Raw genomic sequence first — 27,389 nt, 5'->3', positions numbered from 1 at the left:
TATATTAATATTTGTTGGATTTTTAATATAAGAATTTACTGATATAATTTTCTCAATCATTTTACATGTCACTATATTAAAGGAAAGTCGACTACAGTTCTTAAACTAATAAGGGGATTATTTTTCTCCTGTAGCAAGAAATCTAGAGTTAGACAGTGTCTCAGGGGTAGTGTAGCTATTCACAAAAGTTATCAAGGACCCATTCTTCTCCTGGCTTCCTGGTCAGCCATCTGCCACCATTTTATTTTTCTGCATCATTTCAATTTGTTTATGTACCTCAAATATCAGCTTGAATTTTTTCAGCTACTCTGAGAGCTGTATCTTAAAAGATTTTAATAATAATTATAATAGTATTAAAGAACTTTAAGTTTTAAAGAATTTAATCTGTTCATTTTAATTTTTATTCATAATGTGTTTGGCCTCATTCTTACCATTTAATTTTATAAATATATTTCTATTTTAGGATGAATCTCTTCCTGTCATTAGATCGAATTTTCTTAGTTCACTCTTAGTATGTAATTTTTTTAAGTCATACATTCTATGCATATTTTTCAAGAGATTACACTTATCCTTTTAAATCACATATTTAAATATTTTTCTATCATAACTGGAGTTCATCAGTATTAATACTATTTTGCAGAAAATGTTAAAATTTTTAACATAGTTTCAGTGACTACCAAAAAATCTACTTCCCATTCCAAAATTATCTCGAAATTTTGTTTCCAACTGTAAAATAATATTTTTAATCACAAATAAGTAGCATAGTTCTTTACATTTGATTATAAATTTCCCTTTTTTTTTTTCCCTCAACCCTTTTCCTCATATTCCATGTTGTCTTCTTTCTTGGATTTCTTATTTCATGCAGCTGGAACACATTTGTGAGTAACTCTTTCAAAAAGTGTCTGTGGGTGGCCAACTTCATAACTCACTGCGTGGCGAAATATTCTTTACTTTCTTATCTCATTTAAATACTGATTTGGCTGGATATATGAGCCTGTGTTCCCCTATCATTGATCAGTAGTAAGGATTCTGGGTTCTGGTTGAAATGTAGAAGAATCGAAAGCTTCTGAGCAGAAGAGAGACACGGCCTGATTTTAGAATGAAGAGGATCTCTCTAGCTGCTGTGCTGAGAATAGACGACGGGGGGTCAAAGGCAGGAACAGGGAGACCCGCTGGAAGACTGCTGCCGCCATCCTAGCAGGAAGTCAGAAGGAGTCGGATTGTGAATATATTTTCAATATGTGTTTTAAAAAAATAATTTGGATTTTCTGACAGATTGGATAAGGAGTATGAGAAAAGAAGACTAGTAAAGGATAACATCCTTCTCAAATGGAAGTGTAGACTTGCCATCAGCCGAGATGAAAAGCTCAGGGCTCCGATGGTCAGTTTAGGCTGGAAGATGAGGAGTGAGTTTTGGGACATGTTGACTTTGAGATGTCTTCTACCTTCTAAATGATAATGATGAGTACTGATGATTCATCGTTTATAATTTTCATTTTATTTCTCCAAAAGGGATCAAGAATTAAAATTGTGAAGCAATATAGGTATAGAATCCAAATAGCTTTATTTTTTTCGAAACTTTAGGCCTCACTTTCACACAATTCGACAATAGCTAATCTTTATTGTCAAACCTAAATATTTAAACTTATTTTCTCAGAAACAACTCTCTTTGGACATTCATATGGTATAAGTATATGTAACATTTAGTTTAAAATAATTACAGTAATCAGTATTAATAGAATGAATGGATTGGGGAGCAAATATGACTGACTCCTGGTAATTAGAAACTCACTAATGTGAGCATAAGTGCAGGAGCAGCTTAGGGCATAGTATTTAGGACATGGGTATTCACAGGGCCAATTTTATAGCAAGACTGGAGTGTTTCAGTTAATCCAGTCAATCATTTAGCTGGCAGTCAATTAAAACTGAGTTTCTATTGTGCTATAAAATTGTCCTACAAAGAGATTGCACCATAGAATTCACAGTCTGGAGAGAGACCCTTTCTCTAAACTGTCATCAACTCTCGGTATTATCAAACATTTTAATCCTTGACCCTGGTAGAAATATATATCGTTTTTAAATTTACATGTCTCTCATTGTGAATGAAGTTGCACGTTTCTCATATGCTCACTGGATATTTGTATTTGACTACTTTGTACAAAATATATCTAGATAGACCTGAATCGATTACATTTGTCAAATGGACAATTTAGGATCAGTTCGTTTGGAAAAGTTCACTTGCACAGTCAATGTCTTAAGCATTCATTGACTTTAACTAATGTTGCCATCTGCTCTTCTTGGTTTTATAAGGAATTATTTGGAACTTGTTGCAAAATCCATTCAAGACTGGATCATAAAAGAAGAAGCTATATATCAGGAATCCAAAATGGCCGAGGAAATCGCTAAGACCAAGGCTGAGCTGGAATTGAAATACGCTGCTACTGCCAAAATTGTTTCTTCTAGCAAAATTTTTTCTGTTAAAAAATCTAAAAGTAAGCAAGCTGTTATACTTTATACATAAGTCCAAAGACATTCTTTTATTTCTTAATTAAATCAGGATTGTGAATATTCCAGGATTAAAAAAAGTTGCCCACAAAATTCCTGTGACACTTCACTGTCTCTAAAACATGGAATAGCTGTGTTCCAGATACGATGAGAGCGTGCCTGAATGGGGCATTGACCCTACCTCCTTGCCAGATCTGGAAGATTCAATCTATTGTGCAGATCAAATATGATGTTAGGGACATGACAGATACCTTTATTTTGATAGGATTGGCAAATTCAGCTATTTTAAGATTTGTTGACAATATATGAAGTAAATTTGGAGTCAGTATGTCTCCATTAGAATAATTATAGATTCCAAAAGTGAGGTTAAAACAAGTCTTTCATAGAAGAGCAAACGGAAGAGCCCCAAGACTAACTGGGGGTAGGAATCTAAAAATAAAGGGAAAAGAGATTTTTCAGGGCCTGTGCTGGGACTTGACAGAATGTTGGATCAATACATATCTTTGTTTCTGTTGTTAATTTCCATGGTTTTGATGCTGTCGGGGGAAGGGAGAAGAGGGTGACTAAGAGAGGAAAGACACTTGATTTAAAAAAATGAAACGATGAGATAATTGGTCTGGAAAATAAGAATATTTCATTGAGTTTGTGCAAAGAGAAAACTCCATGTTAATAACATTCATTATTTCTAATAGCAAAAATTGAGAGTGATTTCTCATAAAGAAGCAAAGCTATATAATTTCCACCATTTTTGCACCTTATCCATTACCAAAGGAATTTGTGCTTGGCTTGATTCTAAAATAGAACTCAGAAAACAAGGTCTATGATGAATCATTGGCCGTCCACCTTAATGGCTTACAGCGTCATCTGTCGTCCATCAGCTAGGCCTTCCTCCTCATGGAGGCTCAGCAGGAGAGCACCGATACCTGGGATAATGGATGAGACTAGAAAAAAGAGAAGCAGGGCCTCCCTCACGCGATCGTGTCCAGCAGGAAAAAATTGTGGGTGGACTGCCTTTTCCTTATTCTGCCTCTGAACAGAACCCAAAGCTTGCTAACTAGCGGGGTGGTTGAGGAGATCCAGAAACTGGTCAATTTGGGATTGAAATACACCCAGTCGGTATTACATTCAGTTTGCGGCCTCACAAGTCAGGAGAGATGTAAATCCAAAACAGAACGACTCTGTGATGGCCAGAGCAGGGCTTTAATATGGAAGGGGAAGGTAGATTTGTTCTATATGGTCTAAGGGGTTAAACCAGGATTGATTAGGTGAAAGCTCTAGGGAGAGAGTCCAGATCAGTAAAAGCTTCAAAGTCTTAAAATGCCGAGAATTGAATACGCCGCCTCTACTGACCACAAGCTTTTCCTACCTGAAGGAGCTCAGCTCCACCTCAAACACCCACTCTGGCGGTGGCGAGAGAGAATTCAGAGGTGAAGGAATTGGGGGGTTGAACTTAGAGCCTTTGAGATCCCCTACAACCTGGACATTTGGTTCTCCTATGAAACTTCGTTTTAGAGAATTGCTAAGAACTTTAATTCTCTCTGGTTATAGGTAACAAAGGAATGAGCAAAACGGAGATAGCAGATGCGGAAAAAGAAAAAGAGAAAGAGAAGGAAAAAATTCCTTTCATTTTAGAAGGCTCTCTCAAGGTAATCCAAGGAAAGACAGATGACGCTGATCCATCGCGAATGCAGAAATACTGTGGGATAAAGTGTTTGTGCGGTATAACAGGAAACGATCTTTTTGCTAAACTCTCAGAAATAATTGAATCTGCAATGAAAGGATAGCGTCCCCACCACGCTGTCTGCTCTACCGGATGACAAGCCTTTAAGGAATGGAAGCTGTGCCATTCATTTTTAAAATAAGGCAGATCCAGGGCACTGCCTTGTTCATGTTTGGTATTACTTTCTACTTCTGTGGCAGGTGTTTGTTTTTAATTGGAATTTTTCATTACAAAAGTAATTTACGCTTTTACTGCCCTGGCTTTCCAAAGCCCCTGAAGTAAGAAATATTAACAATTTGGTATTTTCTCTGTTCGTATAAACATGCATGCACATATATAAAGAAGATTATCATCTATTTGGTTTTGATTTAGATTTGTTTTTTTTCACTTTCCACATGCTTTTTTTTTCCCTAGCAATATATATAAATATCACTTCCAGACAGTATCTAGAGATCTAACTTATTTGCATAGCAATATGTTAGTTTATAATTTGGATATATCATAACTTATTAAACAATTACCTCATTAATATCTACCATTTATGTTTCTATTTGTGCAGAAAGATTTAACTTTTATGTAGTCAAATCAATCATTTCTTGCTAAAAGTTAAAAGACACAATGCCAAATTTTGGCCAAATGTATGAAGTAAAGTGAATTCTTACACTGCTTGTTGAAGTGTAAATTGACACTTCCACTTTGGAAAAATGGACAATGTGAGGCTAAAGAGAAATCATCTGCTTAACTCCAGTATCCAGTGGAGTATCCACTGGAGTATCCACTGGAGTTAAGCAGACAATTTCTCTTTAGCCTAACAATTCTACTCCGAAGTATGTACCTAATAGAAATGCCTGCCTGTCCACCAAGACACATGGACAAATTGTTCTCGCAGCATTATTTTCAACTCTCCCAAACCAGAAACAATGCAAATATTCATCAGTAGAATGCCTGGTGTGATTTCCTGATGAAATCGTATGATGAAATACTATGTAGCTCTGGAAGTGAATGACCTATAGCTGCACCCAGAACTATGAAATGAATCTCACAAGCATCATGTTAAGCAAAAAAGAGTTAAAAGAATACATACATTATGTACGATTTTATTTACGAAAGGTTTAAAAGCAGGCAAAGCTAAGCGAAAGCATTACAAATTCAGGATCGTGGTGGTGTGGGGGGCAGCGGGAGTGGCTGGCGGTTGGGAAGAGGCGTGAGGCAGGGCTTTTGGGGAGCTGGAGACAGTCTGTTTCTTGACTTGGTGCTGGTAACAGGAGTGTTTGCCTGGTGATAATTCCTTCTGCTTTTCCCTGACGATTTGTGCTCTTTTTGAATGAAAGTTATAGTTTATAAAAAGTTTTTAAAAATCTGTCGCTTCTCATGGTTTCAGGGCTTTTATGTTTTTTGGGTTCCATCAAGGTGATTCACTTTGAGATTTCACATTAATTTTCCTTCACTCTCTTAGAATATTTTCAGAGATACACTTTTTATAGTCAGATATCAAATCTGTGAGAAATTCATTTTTTATAGAATAATGTAAGGGTCTTACTTTTTATTCCCCTAGATGGACTGTCATTTTACTAGCACGTGATTTTTTGCCTCTTGACTCAGAAAGTCTGAAATATATACCGTCTGGCCTTTGATAGGAAAAGTTTAGAATTTATACACTCTATTTCTATTCTACGAGTGGTCGCTCTAGAAATTCGACTTGTATACATAATTTGATGAAGTCTAAACTTAATAAAATATCTTTACTTTCTTCCAGAACAATACAAGGAACTACTAAAATTATTTAAAATTTGTTTCTCCTCTCCCAAATTATGTTTGTTTTATCTTGATTTTTCTTGTTCCCATGAGTTACACATTATCATTGTCATTGGTTTATATAGTCAGCATTATTGAAATTTAGCCCCATGCTTATCATTTGTTTTGGTGAGCATTTCTTCTCATACTTTATTCTTTTAGAACTTCCTTTAGTGTGGGGGTCATTGCTATTAAACCTCAGGTTTTAATTATCTGAAAAATGGCTTCATTTTACTCTTATTCATTAAACATAGTTTTCATGTATAAAATTCTTGGTTGAATTTTTCATATCTTCTTAGTACTCTCAAGATGTTGTTCCGTATTTTCCAGGCTGACATTATAGTTGTTAATAAATTGATTGTCAAACTAATTTGTCATTCTCTTATAGACAGATTATCTTTTTTCTCTGGCTGCTTTTAAAACATTCAGTGTTGTGCTGATAAATGTTTAGCAGTAGCTCTCTAGGAAAAAAATGTATGTATATATATATATGTTTATTCTAAATTTTATTGATATATAGTATGTATCGCAGATAATTTACAAATAATAAAATATATATAGTACTATTATAAATTCCATTTATCCAGTTGATTCTCATAGAACGCTGTCATTGAATTTTACTAAGCTTTTGTATCCTTGGCCAATCTATGATTACAATTGACACACAAGTGTAGTTTCAATATAAATGCCGATTGGTATTTTCGTTAACATAAACAAGTAAGGCAAAAGTGAACAACAAAGGGACGTATCTCACTCATTCATCAGTGACAGGAGCAGCTTCTTTGCTGAATCAGGTAATAGTTTTAAGTACTGGAAAAATATTTCCTCAACTTTTTGTGCTAATGACAATGTAACAGCTCCAAACATGCCACACTTTTAAATTTAATCTGTAGCAGTAATGTTTTCTTCATCACTTTCTTAAGTCAAGACAATTAACAGTCAGTCCCCGCTTTGTAGCATTTGCGGATCTCTGTAGTGTGAATACTCCCACGTGGCTGATTTCAAACTTCCAACGTGAAGTCACTGAGTAGGGAACTGGGAGCAACATACAGCAGCACCACCGTTATATTTCTACGATACAGATAGAATTGACATACCTCAAGAGCAAATACATAGTGAAATGTAACAAAAGAATTAGGTGAAGAGCCAGAGGAGAGAAAGAGCAATTAGGGGGATCGTTTTATAAACTACGTAAATGTCTAACCAATGTACTGTATACTTGAAACTAATAAAATAAAATTTAAAAAATAATAATAATTAGGAAAGTGGTAAGTTTTGAATATTTATTGCCTTTGTTTTAATATGTTATTTAATTGCGCATTTATGTGATTTAATTTTTAACAACGGCTGTGGTTAACCGGTCTCAAAATTCCTAAAAATATAAAAATAAACTCTTTCAAGTCAATATGAGCTGGGTGCAGCACACTGCTGTTCCTTTCTGCTTTTGTTTCCTTGGCCTTTCTGAATGTTAGAACTAGTGTCTTTCATCAGCTCTGGACACGTTTCAGCCGTTATTGCTTCAAAAACTGCCTTTTCAAAAGCACTTTTTCCGGGAGGCATTTCAGACTCACCTTGTCGTTTTTGATGCTCTCTTGTTTCTTACTCACACTTACACTTTGTATGGCGACTTGACTTTATTTTACATGTCAAAATACTTACTTTTATATTTCCTATTTGATAATTTCAGTATCCACAGCCTTTGCCGATATCATTCCTGCCGTCCTGAGTGCTCATCGCCCTCACTGAGTTAGTGCTGTCTCAAAGCCTTTACCTGCCTGCCGGTCCTGCTGTGCCTTGCAATGATGATTTTTATATTTTACTCATAATTGATGGATAGTTTTTATTTGTTGTTACAATGAATTCATGATTTATGCCAAGAATACTGCTTTGGACATCTAGTCTACCAAATTGCTGATTAACCATGTTTAGGACCTAAGTTGGGGATTGAACTAATGTTGAAAAGTCTAAGAGGCGGGGAGACCAGCGAAGAGGCTTATGCGATAGTTCAGGCCAAAGATAAAAAGACTCAGACTAAAGAAAATTACAACAGAGAGAGAGAGAGAAGAAGCTGAAGTGGAGAGAGCTCTCAGAGAATGGCCAGGGTTTAGTTTACAGAGGTTGGGGGAGGGAAGGAGACTCGAGGACGTCTCCAAGGCTTCCAGTTCAGTATTTTGATTGGTCAGATACTACTTACAAAAATTATATTAAGTATTCTCCAAAATGGACCTTAAAGGGATGTAATTTGTTTCAAAATCCCGTTACATTTTTAAAATGTGTTTACAGGCATGGAAAGAAGAACAAGATCGGTTAGCAGAAGAGGAACGCTTAAAGGAAGAAAAAAAAGCAGAAAAGAAGAGTAAAGAAGGTGGTAAAAAGAAAGGCAGGGAGAATATAGACAAAGCAGAGATTAAGACTATGAAGAAAAAATCTGTTTCCAAGGAAAAATTGAAAGAAGAGCAAGCAAAGATCCCAGAAGAACCAGCGGAGCTCATCCGGCAGCCAGAACCCAAGAGGGTTTGCCCGGTAAAGTCAGCTTTTTAAGAAGCTTTATTGGGTCTTTAATAATTGTTTTGGAGGGGGAAAAAAGGGGGGGGCGGGAAACAGCCTTTTGGGAAACAGTAGGTTCCCAGTCTTCACTGCCATCAGCGAAGGCCTAGGGCTTTTCAGCATAGACTATCTCGGACCTGTGTTCCACCCTCTGACACCTACTACTTCTTTGTATCCAGTCACCAAGAGAAGAATGCCCCCGGGCCAAATCTTCCCGTGTGCCAGGAAGCTAGGTTACTAAGGAAGGACAGTAAAAGCGGAAATTTGGCACAAAAGCATTTATAGGTTCATATAAATAAGTAACTGTGATAAGTCAAAGTGGACTCAAAGGTTGGCTTTCTCTGTCTGGGATGTCAGGACTTGCTGAGTGCATTCAGTTGCTTGTCTGTCCCCTGGGTTTTGTCTGTATGCTTTTGTAAAGCCTTCCCTTTGCCAGTTCTCCCCAAAGCAGTTGTGTGCGTAAAACCTAATGGGGAAGAAATGGAAAGAAACATAACAGCCCTTATCCCTTTCAGCTGCTATACCCAAAGCCAAGTTGTTCTCAAGTTTAGCATGTGTCGGAATCGCTTGGAGCTCTCTTAGCAATACTCGATAAAAAAAAAAAGTCTTTAACATATGACCTCCCAAAGTGTAAAGTGTCGATACTGCTTGATGTATCAGTTCACTGTAGAAAATGAGCAGCCAGCGGAAGAGAAATCGATTTCTTCCTGTGTTGCTCCGGCACGAGCCCAACGCCGTGTGCGCACTGGGTTGAGAGCGTGCGCCAGTGAACAGAGCTTAAAATCATGGACCCCTTTAATTCTGCGCATCACCGGAGCATGACAGGAGCTGCTAAAGATGATAGGGACACTGGTCTCTGAGTCCACCAGTGACAAATCATGTAGCAGAATGTAAGCTTATGGTAACTGATGGGCTCACACAGATGAGCTGGTTTTCGTCAGTTGCAGCTCCACACTCAAAGTGTGATGTTTTCTCTTCTAGTTTCTTGGATACAATATGGGAAATATACCCATCCAAATCTCAGGAACAAATTGTTACCTGTATCCTTCGGATGGAGGGCAGATTGAAGTAGAAAAGACAACATTTGAAAAAGGTACATTTCGAACGTGGCTGGTTAAAGGCTTGGAAGATGTTAACCCGTTTGAGATCATGTCGAGCCTTTGTTCTCCCGAGTGTGACAGGAGGGAGTGGTGATGTGCCCGCTGCAAGTCCTGTCTGTGCCACGCTCAGCATTTGCAGACTTCCCATTCTTTTGTTACAATAGACTCTGCAAGGCACAGGCCAACTGAGAGGTTGGCTGGGGCACACTAATACAAGTGTTCTCGATGTTAAAATATTAAAATATCTTTATACCATTGGGAAATAGTATCATAGTAACTGCAAGAAGCAAATAGTTAATAACATTAATTACAGCACATAGTGCTATCCCAGAAGCCAAACCCATACTGTGAGTTTAGAGCAAATATGTCTGGTTTGGTTCCCGGAGCACAGAGCTTGGGGTCCTGACGCCAGTATCCAGTTATTTTAGCTATAGCGAAAGTGCCTCTGGACTGGGAAGTCTTTAAGTGGGAGAGGGGTCTTGCAGGTGAGCTGAGGAGGAGGGGGCCTGGAAAACCCCTAGAGGAAATGCTTAATTATTCCAAGGAAAGAGTAGAGCTGTCCTCAGGGATCCTATCAGAGCCATCTTGCTAGGGCTTATCTTTCCACTGTGCTTTAAAAAAGATCCCTCAGCTGGGTGTGAGGACCTGGGCTTCATTTGACAGCTTGTTGTCTCGTGGCGGGCCTCGACCCTGAGAGCTGTGAGGAGGTCACTTCGTGGGAATGTGAACAGGATCCTGTTTAACATACACGAGATTATGCACCCCGCAAGGGGCAGCGTGAATCTCCCACCCCTGCACTCTGCCTGTGACACCAGCCCCCTTCTAGCTCCCTGTCTTTTCCCAATCCTCTCTTCTCTCTCAATCTTTTCCTTCCCTCTTTTCTTTCTTTCTTTATTTCTTTCTTTCTTTCTTTCTTTCTTTCTTTCTTTCTTTCTTTCTTTCTTTCTTTCTTTCTTTTTTCTTTTTCTTCTTTCTTTCTCTTTCTTTCTTTCTTTCTTTCTTTCTTTCTTTCTTTCTTTCTTTCTTTCTTTCTTTCTTTCTTTCTTTCTTTCTTGTCATCCAATAACTATAGATTTAATGAGGAAATCATTGCAAGAGTTAGATGCCCTTCTCTATATGAAATCATGACTCCAGTGAAAGCGTCATTAGTAGTAACTGCCACCATCAAACAAAGCGTCACTCCAGTGATTTTTAAAATCAAAAGGCCTGCAAATTATTTATGTTATTTAAAGAATGGTTTGTGGTACAATATAGCAAATGCCAGACTGTTTTATTGTAGAAGGTTTGTTTATCTAAACCACAAATGAGATTTTTATTAACATGTAAGTACATATTTATATTATCATATGCGATAGTATTTAACATTTGACTGTCATCCCTGGGTATAGTGTGCAATTACATATTAGAGAAAAGCACCGGACCCAAACTCTTATCAAGATTTGCATATACATACAACATATAAAAGTTTCACATGATTCATAATAAACACAGTATTTTTATCCTAAACCTATCAATTTTGAGAGATGATAGTTCAATCAAACTTGGAAAGAAAACACTGGATTAAAAAAAGACGGAAAATGCTGGGAGAGAGACAAAAGCGAGTCAGAACACTAGAGGAGAGAATGTATTGTTAGGAAAATTCTTCCCGTTTTTACTAACAGTGTAACTACCGTAACTGATGTGTATGTAACTCTTTCTTTCTAAGTCGTAAAACCCTTTCACACTAACTGTCTCACGTGATTGATCATAAAGTCGAGCACGGGTAGGCGTTCGCCTCAGCTAACTGATCCTCTCTCCTGCGATTTGGTTTGAGATGTGAGCAGAACAGCTACAGTCATCTCTCTGGTCCACCTGCCTTTCCTTCCTGGAATCGCACCCTCACTTCACTCCTTTAGGTGTCTTTATAAAGACGGTTACAGCCCTAGGTATTTCCGTTCCCTGGCTCGAGTTCTGTGCTGCGTGGTTGAGATGACTTGTCGAGGAGCTTAACGGAGCATCATGACCAGCCCATCTTCTATCCCATGATTCTTCTCCAGGCTCAACTTTTATCAAAATGAAAGTGAAAAAGGACAAACACAATTTTATAATTCATTTAAAAGACCCTAAGGAAATTGTAAAAAGGGAAAATAAAGAAGAGAGTTATTCTTCAGAAGACAAGAAAGAAGAAAGTCCAGAAGAACAAAGCCTTGCAAGGGGTAAGCAGCAGCATCCTTGTAGTGGTGGGGTTAACACTTCAGCGAGGTGTCCGACGCATCCACCCAGTGGAAACACACGTGCATTCTCTGCACTTAGCATGTGTAATTGTTCCAGATGGCAACTGAAGTGTTTTTGCCATTCTGCTTATATACGTTGTCCCCTATGTACTGTGTATATCATTGTATGTGTAGCCCATCTATAGTGGGCCACTTACTTGATTTTGTCCCCTCTAGGCACCCAGCTCTTGATTCCAGTTGTCATACAGAGTCTATCCAGCCTCACTACCTTTATGTAGCAACACTGAGTTTGCAATGTCCATTCTGGCCTAAATTTTATTTTATGCATTTGTACCAAGTGCGGTCTCCAGGATCCAGGCCCTCATTAATTGATTCCCTCCAATATCCATTGCAAATGATGGGGTTTCTTTCTTTACTGTCTTTATTACCTAGTTCTCCCTGTAGTATCAAATTTCTTAAGTTTCAAGGACAAGAGAAAAATCCTAAACTTGACTGCGAGAGTCTCTTGCCTGCTTGTAGATGAGACTTCCAAGTGGATGTCCACTGATTACATACCATGAAGCTTCCTGACAACACCATTTAACATCTCCAGGCCACACCCCCTGGGGAAGTTAATTGCTTCTTGCAACGTGACGTGGGTTATACCTGAAAAAAGAGATGAGTTAATTCATAAAGTGTTTTAGACTCAGATTAGTGATAAGATCAATCACTGATCTTGCTAATAAATTAGTTGTGGTCATAGTATTTTCCAAACTTGAGATAAGAACACAATGTTTGACAAGTGTGAATATACTCAATAATTTAAAACAGAAATTTTTAAATTATTTTTCTTTGTTTTGTGATATAAAAATATATGGTTTATTAGAAAACATTGGGAAATACAGAAATATTTAAAGAAGGTAACAGTCACCAATAATTCTACCATCCCAGCAATAACCACTATTCACAATGTGTTTCTTTCTTACTTTATCATCATGAGCATTTTATTATTCATTCAATATTCTTTGAAAACAAGCTTTTAAAATGACTTCATATTAATTCATTGGTATATACACATATATCATAATTTACTTAATCATATTATATTTTTATGTATTTAGGTGATTCCCACTTTGTACTGAATTTTGCTTACATTTCCTTTTAATAAAATGGAAATATCCTTGATTCCATTTTATTTTTCAGGAATAACAAATCCCAAGAATAAAGCTGTCAGCAAGTTTGGATCTTTTTCTGCCACCCTGGAAAATGGAATCTGCCTCTCAATAAGTTACTATGGATCAAGTGGAATGGCGCCAGGTGAAATACACAACAGAAAGGCTAAGTGTCCCATGGCCAAGGGTGTCTGCCCATCCTCAGGCTGCTCACTTGTTGATAAATATGTTCTGATTTAATGTCCCTCATTTCCCGAAGAGGGGGAATATATGTGAGTGTGTGTATGCAGATATGCATGTGTGTACATACATGTACAAATATAACCTTTCATACATAGAAAATAACAGGGCTTCAAAACAGTATCATATATAATCTCATAATCACATGTTCATATCAGATTATACACACACACACACACACACACACACTCATAAAATTCAGTTATCTTTGTTAACTAGCCCATGAAAATAAGTCTGTTAGTTTGTGCCAAAACACGATTTGCCAAGGAATCCTCTAGGTCTTCTAGAGAATGCCATTTTTATGAATCTTGTCATCATAGAACTGCTCAGTGTGCTTCAGAACATGAGTCTTAAAGGAGCGATTCATTGGACGTCGAGAAGGATTTTTTTACCCCACTTTTAATAAACAAATTCTCCAACTGGAGGCTATTTCTTTCCAAACCACAAAATAATATGTCTTTACTAAGAACTAATTAGGAAATCTTGCGGGTTCCCATGCATTTTACAGGGACCTAACCGCGACAGATTAAAAAAGAAGAAGAAGAAAGCTTTACAAAATCACAAGACAATCCCTATGCTCCATAGCCTTAAAGACGATGGTGCTCCAATTTCCTGCCTTACCATGTAGTTCCACTTCTGCGGAGCAGCTAGAAAAGGGAATGCTAGACAGTAAGAACCATTGTATAAGTACAGTGTCGTGTGAAAGCATAGCACCTTCACAGGAAGAGGAAAAGGCGAGTGTGGCCGAGTGGAGGAAGCTGAGCTTGGAGTGCCCTATGTAACTGGTGAGCGGCAGAGGTCTTTACATAAGGGAAGGGAAGTGACATGATTTTATGTTAGGAACATGAGTTTAGTGATCGTTTGGAAAGTACAGGAGGTCCCATGTTACCAGTTAGGAAACTGTTGCAAAAATCAAGCGCAAGATAATGAGAATCTGAGCTGAGGTACATAATTGGAGAGAAATTTCTGAGGGATTGGTGATTGGTTGGGTGTCCAGGGTGAGTCAAAACAAGAAAATGCGAGTGATCTCAATGTTTGATTTTGGAAGTAAGGTGCATGATTAGTCATGGCAGTAACTGAGGTGGGGCACATAGGAGGGTTGCCTTGCTGGAGAGAGGAGAAGCTGAGTTAGACATGTCTGCAGTCCCACCTCCAGGAGGAGGTGGCTAAAAGCAGTTGGAAATGTGGATCGTCGGCTGAGAAGAACGGTCATGCCCTGAGGTGTAAACTTGGGAATCCTTAGCATGTAGATGACAGTTTGGGGCCCCAGTAACGAATGAGATCATTCAGATCTAACATATCTAATAAAGATTCTCAGCCTGGGCTGTACATCACAACATCACAATCACATGTGATGTTTCACAGATATAAATGCCTGGGCTTTGTCCCCATAGAGTCTGAGTCAGTAGGTCAAGGTGTTTTTATTTGTTTATTCGTTCGTTCGTTTGTTTGTTCCATGAGTAATTATCATGGGAAGCCGGAGCTGAGGACATCTATCATTGCGTAGTGATAAGGGAAAAGCCTCTGGGACTTAATGACATTGAAGAGATTGAATCAGTAAAGGAGACTGAATAAAAATTCAGCAGAGAAGTAAGAGGAAATCCAGCTGGGAGTGCCAGCCCGGAACCCAGAGGAGAAAGAATTCAGGATGTCAGGGGTGCTCAGGAGCTCCTGACATCTTTCCTCCACAGATCAGTGCTCCTTTTAGAATTCTGACAGTCCGTAACACCCCAGATGAAATCGGCCTTCTACAAGAAAATTTCTTGTATCATCTCAGCCAGAAAAAAAAATCTTTCTTTTCCTAGTGTTTTTATTTGTATCCCTTATGGTCCTATCTAATATGTCCTTCTATCAGAGCTATTTGAGTACAGATCTTATTTTGACTATTTTGGCTTCATAAGGTCTTTTGTATACTTGTTTCATTATTTCCTGCTGCTTCAAACATTTTGCATATAAGACCCTCTCAATAAATGTCTCAATTAAATGAAGAGATGGTCGTTAACCTATTGTTAGGAGCTCCCAATCTAGAAAGGAAGGCAAGAATGTGAAATAATAACTCAATCAAATATACTGTTGAATTAAGGACCTCAAATATTTTGTCTACAACCCTGATTTTCAAATCAACTATATTAACCCCTGAAATCTATCCAACTGATAAGTCATATTCAGCAAAGTAAAAATTATTGACTTGTATAAATGTTTGAGATGTAAATTTCATTTAACAAGCATATCAAATATGAATGTCTGATTTTCTGGTTTTCTCCTTTTTCTCTTTATAGAGGATAACGACCCCGATTTGGAAGCAATGTTGACTATTCCGTCAGCACTGACACCTACAGTAATTCCCGTGATAGTACCTGTTCCTCAAGCCAAAGGAAAAGGGAAAACAAAAGGCAAAGAAAAACCCAAAGAATCTATTAAAGAAGAGGAGCACCCAAAAGAAGAAGAAAAAAAGGTGAATGGACCTTGCCATGGATTCCCAAACTCTGCTTCTTCCTTCGTGTCAACTTAAAAATTATGAGTTACATCAGCAGTGTAATTACAGTGCATGCATTTTATTGTGCAGATGCATTAACATTCCTTGATGTTTAAATTGGAATGGACAAGAAGAGATTTGCCCACAGGGGTTGGAGTCCCATGCCAGGAGACATATTGTCACATACAAACTCTCTCAGATCATTCATTCTAAACTCGCAGTGACTATTTCAACCTTTTTTCCCCCCTCGTTCTTGGGTGTTCTTTGCTTTTGGTTGGTCACGTTCCTACATTTCTTATTTAAATACTTTATTTAGTTCCATCGAGATAACAGTTGGAACAGGAGCATCTCTAGTGGAAGCACTTCCATTTGGTAGACTTGGACATAGATATTGACATGCTAAGAATTCAACAAGACGGAGTCCACTTCTGTTGAAAGGGCTCTACCTCCACCCCCTACCTCCAACTGTTCATCAGATGCACACACACACACACACACAGACGCATACAGGCTTTACCTCTAACCATTTGCCTGATGGAAGAATACAGATCACAGGAGGTTCTAAAAGAAGTATAGAAAGGAAACCACTGATCGAGTCTGGACTCTTTCGGTATTTACTAGCACAGTTGTAGAGTTTGTACAATGTACAAATATCCAACTTATTAGAAGAAAAAAAGTGATGTTAAAAAATGATCAGGGACCCGGATTCCAGACCCTAGCCCTTTAAAAGTTATGGATGAATGTCACTTAGCCTCTTCACCATATACATTTACGTAGCTATTCGAGGTGAGTTTTCTGAAGCCAGGACACTTGACCCTCGTTAACTAAAATGTTCAAATGTTGAGCACAGTAATCCCAGGTAATTTATTAATTTGGCCAAAAGCAACTTCATAGCAAACCAATCGGTTCACCCAACATTTTTTAAATTGACAGCAGTGGAAGGGTGGGGATGATGGCTGGTTTTGTGTGTGATGGTGGACTTGGTGTGGCAGGTTCAGTCTCTGAGCACGATTGTTCATTTTACAGAAGTCCATAAGCTTTCTCCTCTGAATTTTGCTTTGTGTTTTTAATCGATTTGCAGCTAAGTTATTCAGATTTTATTCTGTTAGTAACAAAAGCAGAACAACATAAATGATCAATAATAGAAAACTAGTTGGAATAAACTAAAAATCTGTAATGGAGATCAGTTGGAATGATTTTAGTGGCTAACAAAAGAGAGTCAATTAGAAGACCTTACATAATTATCATTCATATTGGTTGGAAGTAACCACATAACTTTCATTCTGGAGTATGTGTAACCTAGCAAGGGACCCAGTCTTAGCATAAAATTAATTAGGATTTTTAAGTAGACATACCCAAACCCTCATTAATTTATAAATAACCTTTTAATAGTCTATTATTTTCTTTTGTTTTAATTACTACAAAAGCAGTGCATGCTCATTATAGAAAAATAAGGACTCATATCCTAACAGCACATGTCTAGCATTCCAAACATAAGAATTAGACAAGAAGGTAGTAGGGATGTTGGTCTGCCCTTACACCTGCACTTGCAAACAGAGGCATCTCTCCAGGCTTAACTCAAGTCCCACTCCGTGATCCTTTCCTAATTATTGTCATTGACTTTGATAGCTCCCTTTTCTGAGGAAAGTTGTGCCAACCATTTGGTGTTGTTATTTAACTGTTTCACGTGTCTGCGTGCCATCCCGCAGGCTGGATGTAAGTTGTACAAAGGTGGAGACTCATGCATCCTCATAGACTCCATTGTAGGACCCACTAGTCCTGGACAAGTCATATTCTGAGCCCTCAGCAAGTTCTTGCTCAGTCATAATAAATCAAAAACTCACTTAGAAAATGACAAGCAATTATTCACATGTTAAATTATTCACAGGAAGAAGTAGTCTTAGAAGAACCAGTCTTAGAGGAGACTGTTTACGTCCCCACCTTCCAAAACTTGAATGTGTCTTGCCCCAGTGGGCTCCTAGTGACCTTCATTGGGCAAGAGCCTACAGGTGAGTGCTAGGTGGGGTGGGGCAGGGAGGCAAGGGGGGATGTCATATGGAAAACAGTTAAATCACCATTGGAATTGTGTTTGTTCCTTCCAGTTAAACAGACTTGCTGTTGATAATGAACAATAGGCTAATAATAATAATAACCATTTTGGGACACTTACTGTGGGCCAGGCACTAACTAAGTACCATACACGACGAAATGCAACTACTATAAGCTAAGTCCTAATTACTCCATCTTACAAAGTAAAGAAATTGAGGCTTTGGAGTTTCAGTAACTTGCCCAAGGTCAGTCAAGTTATAGTGGCAGAGATAAAATGCCATTCTTGGTCCAGCGATGGCAGAGCAAGTGATCTTAACAAGTCCTGTGTGGTCCTGTCTCCCTCCCTCTACAAAGGGCCACAGCACAGTACTCAGCTGGTTTGACCAAAGCAAAGGACAGTGGGATGAATTAGGTAGAAATAACGCAGGTCCAGGGGATTAAGAAAGCCAGTCTCATTCCCAGGTGTCAGTAGGTAATTTTATGGAGCGTGTGATTTCCGTTGATTCTGTACATGGCTCCTAACCTATTAAGATAAGTAAGTCCAAGTAGAACTTCTTTAATTAATTGATGGGCCATCCACATTGGCGATTGGATTTGAGTATTATTTAAATGGAGACCCCACTATGCGTTAGAATTAGGGAGGTGCAACAAAGCAAGCACTGCACCAGGACCTGAGTTCTAACTCACTCTGTGGTCTCTGGGCCGTGCTTTTTTAGTCTGATAAATGTTATATTAGTGGATTCTGATTTTTTTCACAACGAAATATCCTCTTTATTATAATTCTTAATGTATTCACGTTTGGAAAATGTATCAAAGGAAAGGAATATGTCTATTAAAATACTTCGATGTCATATTTACCTGCCAGCCAAATGAAAAGAAATGAAATGTTGTAGTTGATCTGTTTTGTCTCGATTTTGCTTTTCATTTTGCTTTCCAAATTATTAAAAACAGACCACGGACCCTTGTGTCCACTTCCAAGGATTCCTAGTGGTCCAAGTTCTCCATGACGAGACCCACTGTGTGTGCTATAAGATTGATGGCCGCTAAGGGTCTTTCCAAAGTCTAAGATGCTATGAGCGTCTTGAAAGGGATATTGTTTTTAAGTTCAAGGACATTTTGTTTGTTTGCTTATCTGCTTGGCCTTATTATCAACCCCAGGTTAATATGTGATTTACCTGTCGTCTTTCTGTTACTTTCATTATCTAGTCTGGGTAGACAACGTGGTTAATAATGACTACCTGGGACACATAATATTTTTAGAATCTTCCACATATTATGAATATCCTAATTAAAGTCTGAACATAATTACAACATAAGTACCAAAGCAGCGATAGCTTCATCAGGATCAGCCTTGGACATAGAGAGAGAGGTCATGTGGTATAAGAAAGAGATTAGACTTGAATTCTTTCCTGGATGATCTTGAAAAGTCATAACCCCTCTCTACTTGAATTTCTTCATTTATAAAATAACATCCTATACTAAACATGGTTGTTATAAGTATTAAATGAGAAAATATTTCATAATCTGGAACATAGGATTCCAGAGAGCTGGTTCAAATGCTAGCTCTGCCACTTACTTACTGGCTGTGTGACCTTGGAGAAGTTACAACCCTTCCAAGACTACATTTATTCATCTGAAGACTCTGGAAAGTGAAAGTATCTACTCTCAAGGGTTGTTTAGTTGGGCTGAATGAAATACACCTATAACGCATTTAACATATAGAAATATCTCAATAAATGTTTATTATTTTATTATCATTATTGCTTCTGTCACCTGAGGGGTATCCGTTATTCCAAAATATTTTCCCACCAGCCTGATATAGTCCTTTAAATGCCACCATTACATGTTAATAAACCACTTTATAAATTGAGAGAGGAAATTATTTAGTTAGTAATTATTTAGTAAACCTATTAGCTACTATGTGCCAGAAATTCTCAATAATAGTACTTTCTTTTGAAGGAATTTATAATGCGCTTTACTCCTTGATTGCCAGCTTAAGAGTAGCACCCTGAGAAAAGTCTGGATTTGGTTAGAAATGAGGAGATTATGTTAACTTTGAAAGATGATGAATGGTTTAGGAAGGGCAAGCCTGAGTGAGTGGCTTCCCTTTGGTCTCCAGGCAACCAGGGGGCCCTAGGAGAGCACTGTGCGCACCCAGGGGTGGGAGCTTACTCAAAGATGAGAGAAAAGTACCAATGGGGAGAAAAAAGAACATCTAAGACAACACAGTTCTTCCTTTCTAACTTTGCCCTGGGATGTCCTGGCCTTCACTGGAGAGAATGGCTTACACAGGAAACAGGTACCATTCAGTACCGACACAGATGACCTTATACACTACATTTGACTCTAACAAAGGCAGCAAAGAAACAGTAGCCTGGGCCATCTGTCATACATGGAAACTGCGCTATTATTCATGTAGAGACAAAAGAATGAAAGAAAATAGGGCAAGAAGATAAAATCCTAGCCACATAGCATTGCCCAGTTCACAGTAAGGCTTTTTTTTTTTTTTTTTAAGATAAATATGTTATGGATGAAGTACCCACTTGGGACATCATAGTCCGACAGAGCTACCCCCAGAAGGTGAAGCACTATGAGTTCTACAGAACAGTGATGCCACCAGTGGAGCAGGAGGCATCGAGAGTTGTCACCAGTCAAGGCACTGTGATCAAATACATGTTGGATGGATCCGCTCAGGTAAAAGAATATTTTAGCTATTACTCTTTCCTGCCGCAAACAAGCTGTGGGTAAGAAACAGCACTGTGACATGGAAGAGGAATAACTCATTTGAAATGGAATGACACTTTAAAACAACAAAGAACAGTAAAGTTAGAAAAAAACATACTGCGCAATACGGGATACGAATAAATTTATTCTCTGTGAGAGCCAGGATTATGGGCTGAGCACAATGTTTACCTCTTTCCTTCTCAAGGCATCTTAAAACAATAGAAAAATACTTTTAAATAGTAAATTCGTAACAGTGAACAACAAAATGTTGAGAGGATTGGGAGGATTCCTAGATAATGCAAGTCAGGTGGGATCAGACCGATGGAGAAACAAGAGCAAAGTTTAAAACATATTTTTAAAAAGTTGCAGCGAAATTAAAAAAAAAAACAAAAACAAATGGGAGTTCTAACACAGGTGTTTCACCAGTGGAGCTCTAGGCTTAGAAATCAGGGCAGCGCCCCACCTGGAGAGTGGGAAGCAGCAACCTTAATAAGCAGAAGCCACGGGCCCTGCTCCCTCCTTCCACGGTGATCGCGGGGAAGGACCCCCGTCGGTCCCCTGGTGACTGACGGTGCACCACCAAGTGAGAAGGGGTCCTCAGTGGGAACCAAGACCAGGCACCCAGGAGTCATCAGCCTTGGAGACAAAAACAGCCCTGTGAAAGTAAAGTACACAACTCAATAAATTAAAGGAATAGCGCCTAAAAATAAGAGTACCTAGTTAAACTGAAAAACTCGAAAGTGAGTGAAAGTAATATTAGCAGGGACTTAAGAGGTTCACAGTCCATAAGATAACAATGTTTAAAACTTGCTATGTAGAAAAATCAAGAGTTCTTAGCTATTAAGAGAACAATTGTGAAAAACTGTTGGGGGAGGGGGTGGATTGTGAGGGAGAGAAAAGGTAAGAGATATGGAAAAGGGATCAAATAATCAAAGAAATAATATAGAAAAATTTCCCAAAGCCTAAAAAAAATACTTTAGATTAAACAGGACCACCAAGTGCCAACCAGGATTGATACTAATTATTTTTAGAAGATCATTTAGATATGTCCTGGTGCAACTTTAGGACTGCATAGATAAACCATCCCAAAAGCTTCCTGAAGAAACCAGTTGCCTATAAAAGAATAAGAACCAGGCGGACGTTAGGCTTCTCATTAGCATCACTGCCAGTGGGGCTCGTCATGTTCATCGGGAGGCCATAAATACTGATACCGATAGATGATGTATCCATAGCACCTCTAAATACTGTGCATACTAGATAGATACTGATAGGAACTAAATATTTAAATATGGGATAAAATTTTCAAGGTAGTCTTTAGAAAAATTGAAACAGTGGATAATTCCCCAGTTATATAAGGGAAGAGTAAAAAAGAGAAAAACCTAAAACAAGTCAATCTAATAAAAGAGAGGAAATAGAAAGAAAACAAATTGAAGACAAATAGAAAAGGAAGTACTGTTGTGCTGGTTTATCGAGCTATTTTCTCTGAGCTCCGAACCTATCCTTCTATGATATGTTCTGTGACACCAAGCCTGGAAATCTGCAAATAGCTTTTTTTGGATTATTTTTCACCTATTTCAGTTTGACAGACCGTGTTGTTAACCAGTCTCTTCCTTGCTTCTGAGAACACTGAACTTTTGCTTTTCCTTCAGATTCTCTTTGCGGATGGCACTGTGAGCAGTAGTCGCAATTCAGGGCCTGTTTGTCCCCCTGCTGAAATGCCACTAAGCCCTCATAGTGCAGATATGATGGACTCAGTTTCTCAGCAAAAATCAGAAACAGCACCGTCGGAGACTGTCATCACAAAGAAAGGTAATAATGAAGCCTTTTGATTTATAATGGATAATAAATTCGGGTGTTTAATTAATGTTTAATAAATATTTGATATCATTTATCAAACATTTATAGTTCTCATCTTTTATGAATATATTCGTATATATTTATGTATATATATATGAATTTTAATTGGGATCCCTGCATTACATACTGATTTGTGAATTGCTTTTTTTCTCTTAGTAAGAAACAAGGAACATTTTCCTCAGGTCATTACACACACTAGCTCTGCTGCCTGGGCTGCTGTTTTAGGGTTGGTGAGCATATCAGTGTCAAGATTCTGAGCAGGCATCTCTGTGGTTCTCTTGATATTTTCCTCAGAGTTACAAGAAGGCCACATCAGCTCCAGGCATGAGGTCCTCAAATAGTAACTTACAAAGCAGGAAAGGAAGTGGGTGAACGCAAGAGCTTTCTCTATATCAGGGAGGTGTCTCTCTATATCGGGGATCGTTCGGGGTCCTGCTCTAGTCATTTCGGGTTCTGCATGCACAGGCTTCTTCTGGAATGGGATCCTGGCCTTTTAGAGGAGTGACTATTGAAAAGTTCCGAGATCTGCGAGCAGCTACATGTATGTACCTGCACCTCGTCCATCCCAGCAGCTCTCCTACGTCCGTCTTGGCAGGCCTCCTCTTTGGCTGTGCTTTTGGTAGTTCAGTTGGAGTATGAGGGTTTCCTTAGTTTTTCTACAACTGTAATTTCTGGATTTTCTGTTGTTCTTATTACTTCAGTGATTTACAGAATGAGAAGAGTCATAACTCTTGCTGCTACCTATCTGACTGAAACAGAAAGTCTCTCGCAGTTTTTTTCAGGTTTTTTTGCTGTTCTTTTTTGTCTATCTAAAGCGGTTCACTAACTTTTATGCTTTCTTCTTTCCTAATATAAGCATTTGTGGCTATAAATTTACTTCAGTGTACTGTGTTAGCATCATTCCATGAGTTATATTTTAATGCCAGCCTTATTAAGATATAATTAACAGACCATAATATTCACCTATTAAAGGAAACAGTTTTAGTATTTCACAGAGTTGTGCAACCACCTCCATTACGTAATTTGTAACATTTTCATCACTCCCCTACCAGAAGCCAGTACCCATCAGCAGTCACTCCTCATTCCACCTCCTGGCGCCTCAGCACCACTACAGTACTATTTCTGTGCATTTACATGTTCTAGACATTTAATATAATGGAAACATACAATATGTAGCCTTTGTGACTGGCTTCTTTCAGCATAATGTTTTCAAGGTTAATCTTTGTTGTCGCATGTATCAATACTTCGTTTTTACAGTTGAATAGTACTCCATTATACAGATATATCACATTTTGTTTATCCATTCATAAATCGATGGACATCTGAGTTGTTTCCACTTTTTGGAAATTACAGATAAAGTTGCTATGAACACTTTCGTATGAGTTTTTGTGTGGACATGTATTTTCATTTCTCTGAGTAGATGCCTAGGAGCAGAATTGCTGGGTAATAGAGTAACTCTGTCTTTAGTATTTTGAGGACCCGACAAACTGTTGTCCAAAGCAACTGCACTATTTTACATTCTTGCCAGCAATGAATGAGGCTTCCAACTTCTTCACACCCTTGCCAACGCTGTTGCTGTCTGTCTGTAGCCATTCTAGTGGGTGTGAAGTTGTTTCTCCACCTCCAGGGTTTGTTATTGCTGCTGTTATTGCTGTTCCGAGACTTTCCTGGACTTATTCCATAGTCTGTTTCCTTTATTTTGTGTCGCCATCAAAATCTCTACTCAGTTAGCTTAGTGGTCAGACAGTGATTGGACAGAGATTTCCCTAAATGCCTCAAACCAAAGAGTCTCTCAGCCTTTACCAAGATCTTTGTGTGCTTACTGGGGAACACCTTCATCACTCTGGCGGTTTAGACCCTAGCCTCAGTCTCAAGGTCAGCTAGAGGTGAGAGATTTGGTGTTTCTCAGGTCCTTCCTGGGCATGAGTACAGTCTTGCATGAGCATGTGGCTTCTAGATTCCCACACAAATGTCAAAATGTTTCAAAGCCCCCAGTGGACATCTCAAGCTCTAGTTTTCCCTTTAAAATTTTTTGGCCAGCCTCTTGCTCACCCCAACTATTATTGCTGCCTCAAGCAGCCACATTGAAAACAGTTGCCACTGATTGTTTGAACAAGGTCCCCAGAAAAAGACAGTGAGTGAGTTCTGACTCAAGTCAGAGTAGGGATTTCCAGGGAGTTTCAGACAAGTCAAACAATGACAGTTCTCTGAGAACAGGGCTTTCCGGGAGAATTCCAGACCCATCTGCTCCCTCCAGCAGCTGCTCTGGCGTTGTTTTTCACAGCTACGTGATATGAGGGCTGTCATTTTTTTTTTTTTTTTTATGGAATTGCAGATGGGAGAGGAGGAAGGATGGGAATAGAGCAAGTTATAACACCACGAGGCAGTTTTTCTTATTGAGATTCAGCTGTTTTTCTTAAATTGTTCTTCAGATTGTTGCAATTCTTTGGTTTATTTCCAGAGTTCTGAAAAAGTTACATTTGTTCATTTTTTTTCAAGTGTTCTCACTGTTTTTATGAAGGAATGGATTTTCAAACGTTCTTACCTGCCAATTTTTATCTTTTAACTTAAGGTTTTAGTGTATTTATTGTATAACAGATATTTTCTGAAAAATATCTTTATGTTGTCCTCATTCTTGAAAGATAATTTCACTGGGTATAGAATTATAGATTGACAGGTATTTTCTCTCTGTACGTTGATAATAGTTCTCCATATTCTTCTTGCTTTCAATGTCACTGTTGAAAAGTTGGCTGTCAGTCTAATTGTTGTTGCTTTGAAGATAAACTGCCTTTTAAATATTTTCTTTTTTATTAAAATTTCAATATGATATAAGTAGTGGATTTCTTTTTATTTACAAGTAAGAATAGATTGTGCTTCTTGAATCTGTAGATTATTATTTTTCAATGATTCTGAAAAGTTCTCAATAATTATTTCTTCAAATATTTCTGATCCATTTCTTTCTCTTCTAAAATTCCAATTAAACATATGTTAGAGGTCTTTAACCTTTCTTTCATTATTTTTGCCACTTTGGCTCTCTGAGCTTCATTCTAAATCATTTCTACAGGTGTAGCTTTCTGTTTTCTTAGTGCTCTAGAAATATAAATAGGTCCAAAATTTATCTGAAGGCAATGGAAAGGCTTAGCTTGATGTGTATCTTCTTTGGTTCCCACTATTAGTTGAGTCTGCATCTTAGGCCAGCTAAGATCCATGCCCTGATATGCAATTCGTGGTATGAAACTGAAGGATTTTACTGGTTAACGATTCTTGTCATCTTTGCTTGCAATCTGTTTCTAGGCCTGAGTTTATTTAGATTGAGTCTTGATAACATTGGTAAATCTCATCTACAGATTACTCACTATTAGTTATACAAATGGAGTAAATCTATTCTGATAGAAGGTTAGAGATATTATTCACAGAGTTCCAAGAGAGTATCTTCCTGTTCAGTATGGATGGTGGCAGGGAGGAATGGGGTGGGGAAGTTGTTATCAAATGATTATCAATGTAGTGATTAAACTGAACAAATCTTCTCCCCTAGTGAGAGGCCAAGGATATGCCTAGTTGATAAGGTTCTTCAGATTCAGGGCTGAAGAAAGATGTTCCCTCTCTATGCCTGACAAAATAACAAAATCAGGAGACCGAAAAGTTAAAAATCTAGTAAAAGGAGTCTGGAAGTGTGACAGATATATGAGAGGAAAAGGTAGGCTTTAAAACCCACTGCACAGAACTCAAAATCTGGTATCCAGGGAACTATAATGAAGACTCGAAAGTGTACAGAAATTGACCAAAACAGGTATTGTGTCGTAAAGTGAACTGTATATATGCCACATGTATGTTTGGAGGGGAGGTAATGAGAATCCAGCCAAGGTTCAAGTGCCAAGATTAAGATATTCATTACCTGATATCTTACCCTTTGAGAAATAATATAATTAATGAATATACCTTAGAATTTTTATACCACAATGTCTTTACACTATATCAAAACAATGAATGATTTGTATAATTGATATTATAGTTATATCGTTGTGTTTGATTTTACTTGAACTTCCGCAGGAAGGAGTCACAAAAATCAGTTATCAGTGCCACATAAGAATGAAATCCATGAACCTCCCCCAGAAATAGTTCAAACAGTAAGTCCTGTGGAGGGTCACGTAGGCACCTGGTTTACAACCACACCTGAAGGGAATCGGATCGGCACCAAAGGATCAGAAAGAATAGCAGACTTGGCACCGTTGTTATCCTTTCAAGCCAAAGATCCCATCAGTGGAACGGTATGGCAAACTGTTACATATTGCAAAACTTCCTAAATTGCTAGAATTCTGAAACAACACATAGAAGGATGCCTGGCAAAGAATAAATTTTCAGTAACTATTTTTTAAGTAGGAAGTAGTGGATGGATAGATGAATGGATGGATGAATGGATGGACTCTTCCTCCCAAATCTAAAAGCATTGTGTGGTTTATTTGACCAGCATAGTGTACCATGAAATACTAATTTTTGAAATGAGAGACAGGTCATGAATTTTCTGTACCACTTGTAAGATATATATGATTAATGATGTCATATATTTCCTAATGTTGAATGCATTTGTATATATGTCTTACTTTCTAGAAGTGAGTGCCTGTGCCTTATACCTGCTTCTTTGCGTGCACCTGATGTTGAATGATAGAAATTTATTCATACTCTTTGACTTCAAAGAACTTATAGTATATTTAAAGAAACGCTCACATTAAAAACTCAAGGACATCACAGAGCAACTATAAAAAAGACTGTATTTGTAGCATAAAAATAAGTAGCAGATGAGTGGTATAGAAAATAATGGTTTTATTTAGGGTGTGAAATTCCTGAAATGAACAACAGCACCTTCTACATTCCAGGCTTCCGGTTAGGGGTTTTGCATACATTATTTCATTAGTCCTCACGCCAATACACAGATGAGGAAATTGGGCCTCAGCAAGTCACATAACGTGGTCAGGAGTACAGAAGTGTGGGAGCCAGGATTAGAACCAATTGTCG

The 27,389-nt window shown here is 38.1% G+C and overlaps 1 protein-coding gene across 1 annotated transcript in view; it reads left to right on the top strand.

The window, feature by feature from the left end:
- SPAG17 (sperm associated antigen 17) overlaps positions 1–27,389 on the top strand; it is a 148,784-nt gene that overhangs the window by 89,175 nt on the left and 32,220 nt on the right. Inside the window, exons 19-29 of the mRNA XM_039841330.1 lie at positions 2,311–2,492; positions 4,054–4,151; positions 8,303–8,542; positions 9,548–9,659; positions 11,703–11,861; positions 13,062–13,175; positions 15,550–15,725; positions 17,635–17,755; positions 20,311–20,489; positions 22,169–22,328; positions 26,427–26,644. Coding sequence (XP_039697264.1) covers positions 2,311–2,492; positions 4,054–4,151; positions 8,303–8,542; positions 9,548–9,659; positions 11,703–11,861; positions 13,062–13,175; positions 15,550–15,725; positions 17,635–17,755; positions 20,311–20,489; positions 22,169–22,328; positions 26,427–26,644 — 1,759 coding nt within the window. The remainder of the gene's footprint in view (positions 1–2,310; positions 2,493–4,053; positions 4,152–8,302; positions 8,543–9,547; positions 9,660–11,702; positions 11,862–13,061; positions 13,176–15,549; positions 15,726–17,634; positions 17,756–20,310; positions 20,490–22,168; positions 22,329–26,426; positions 26,645–27,389) is intronic.

Source organism: Pteropus medius, unplaced genomic scaffold (assembly GCF_902729225.1).
Source record: "Pteropus medius unplaced genomic scaffold, Ma_sr-lr_union100, whole genome shotgun sequence".
Classification (NCBI taxonomy): Eukaryota; Metazoa; Chordata; class Mammalia; order Chiroptera; family Pteropodidae; genus Pteropus; species Pteropus medius.
The sequence above is the reverse complement of the archived record's forward strand: the minus strand, read 5'-3'. Positions and strand labels throughout refer to the sequence as shown.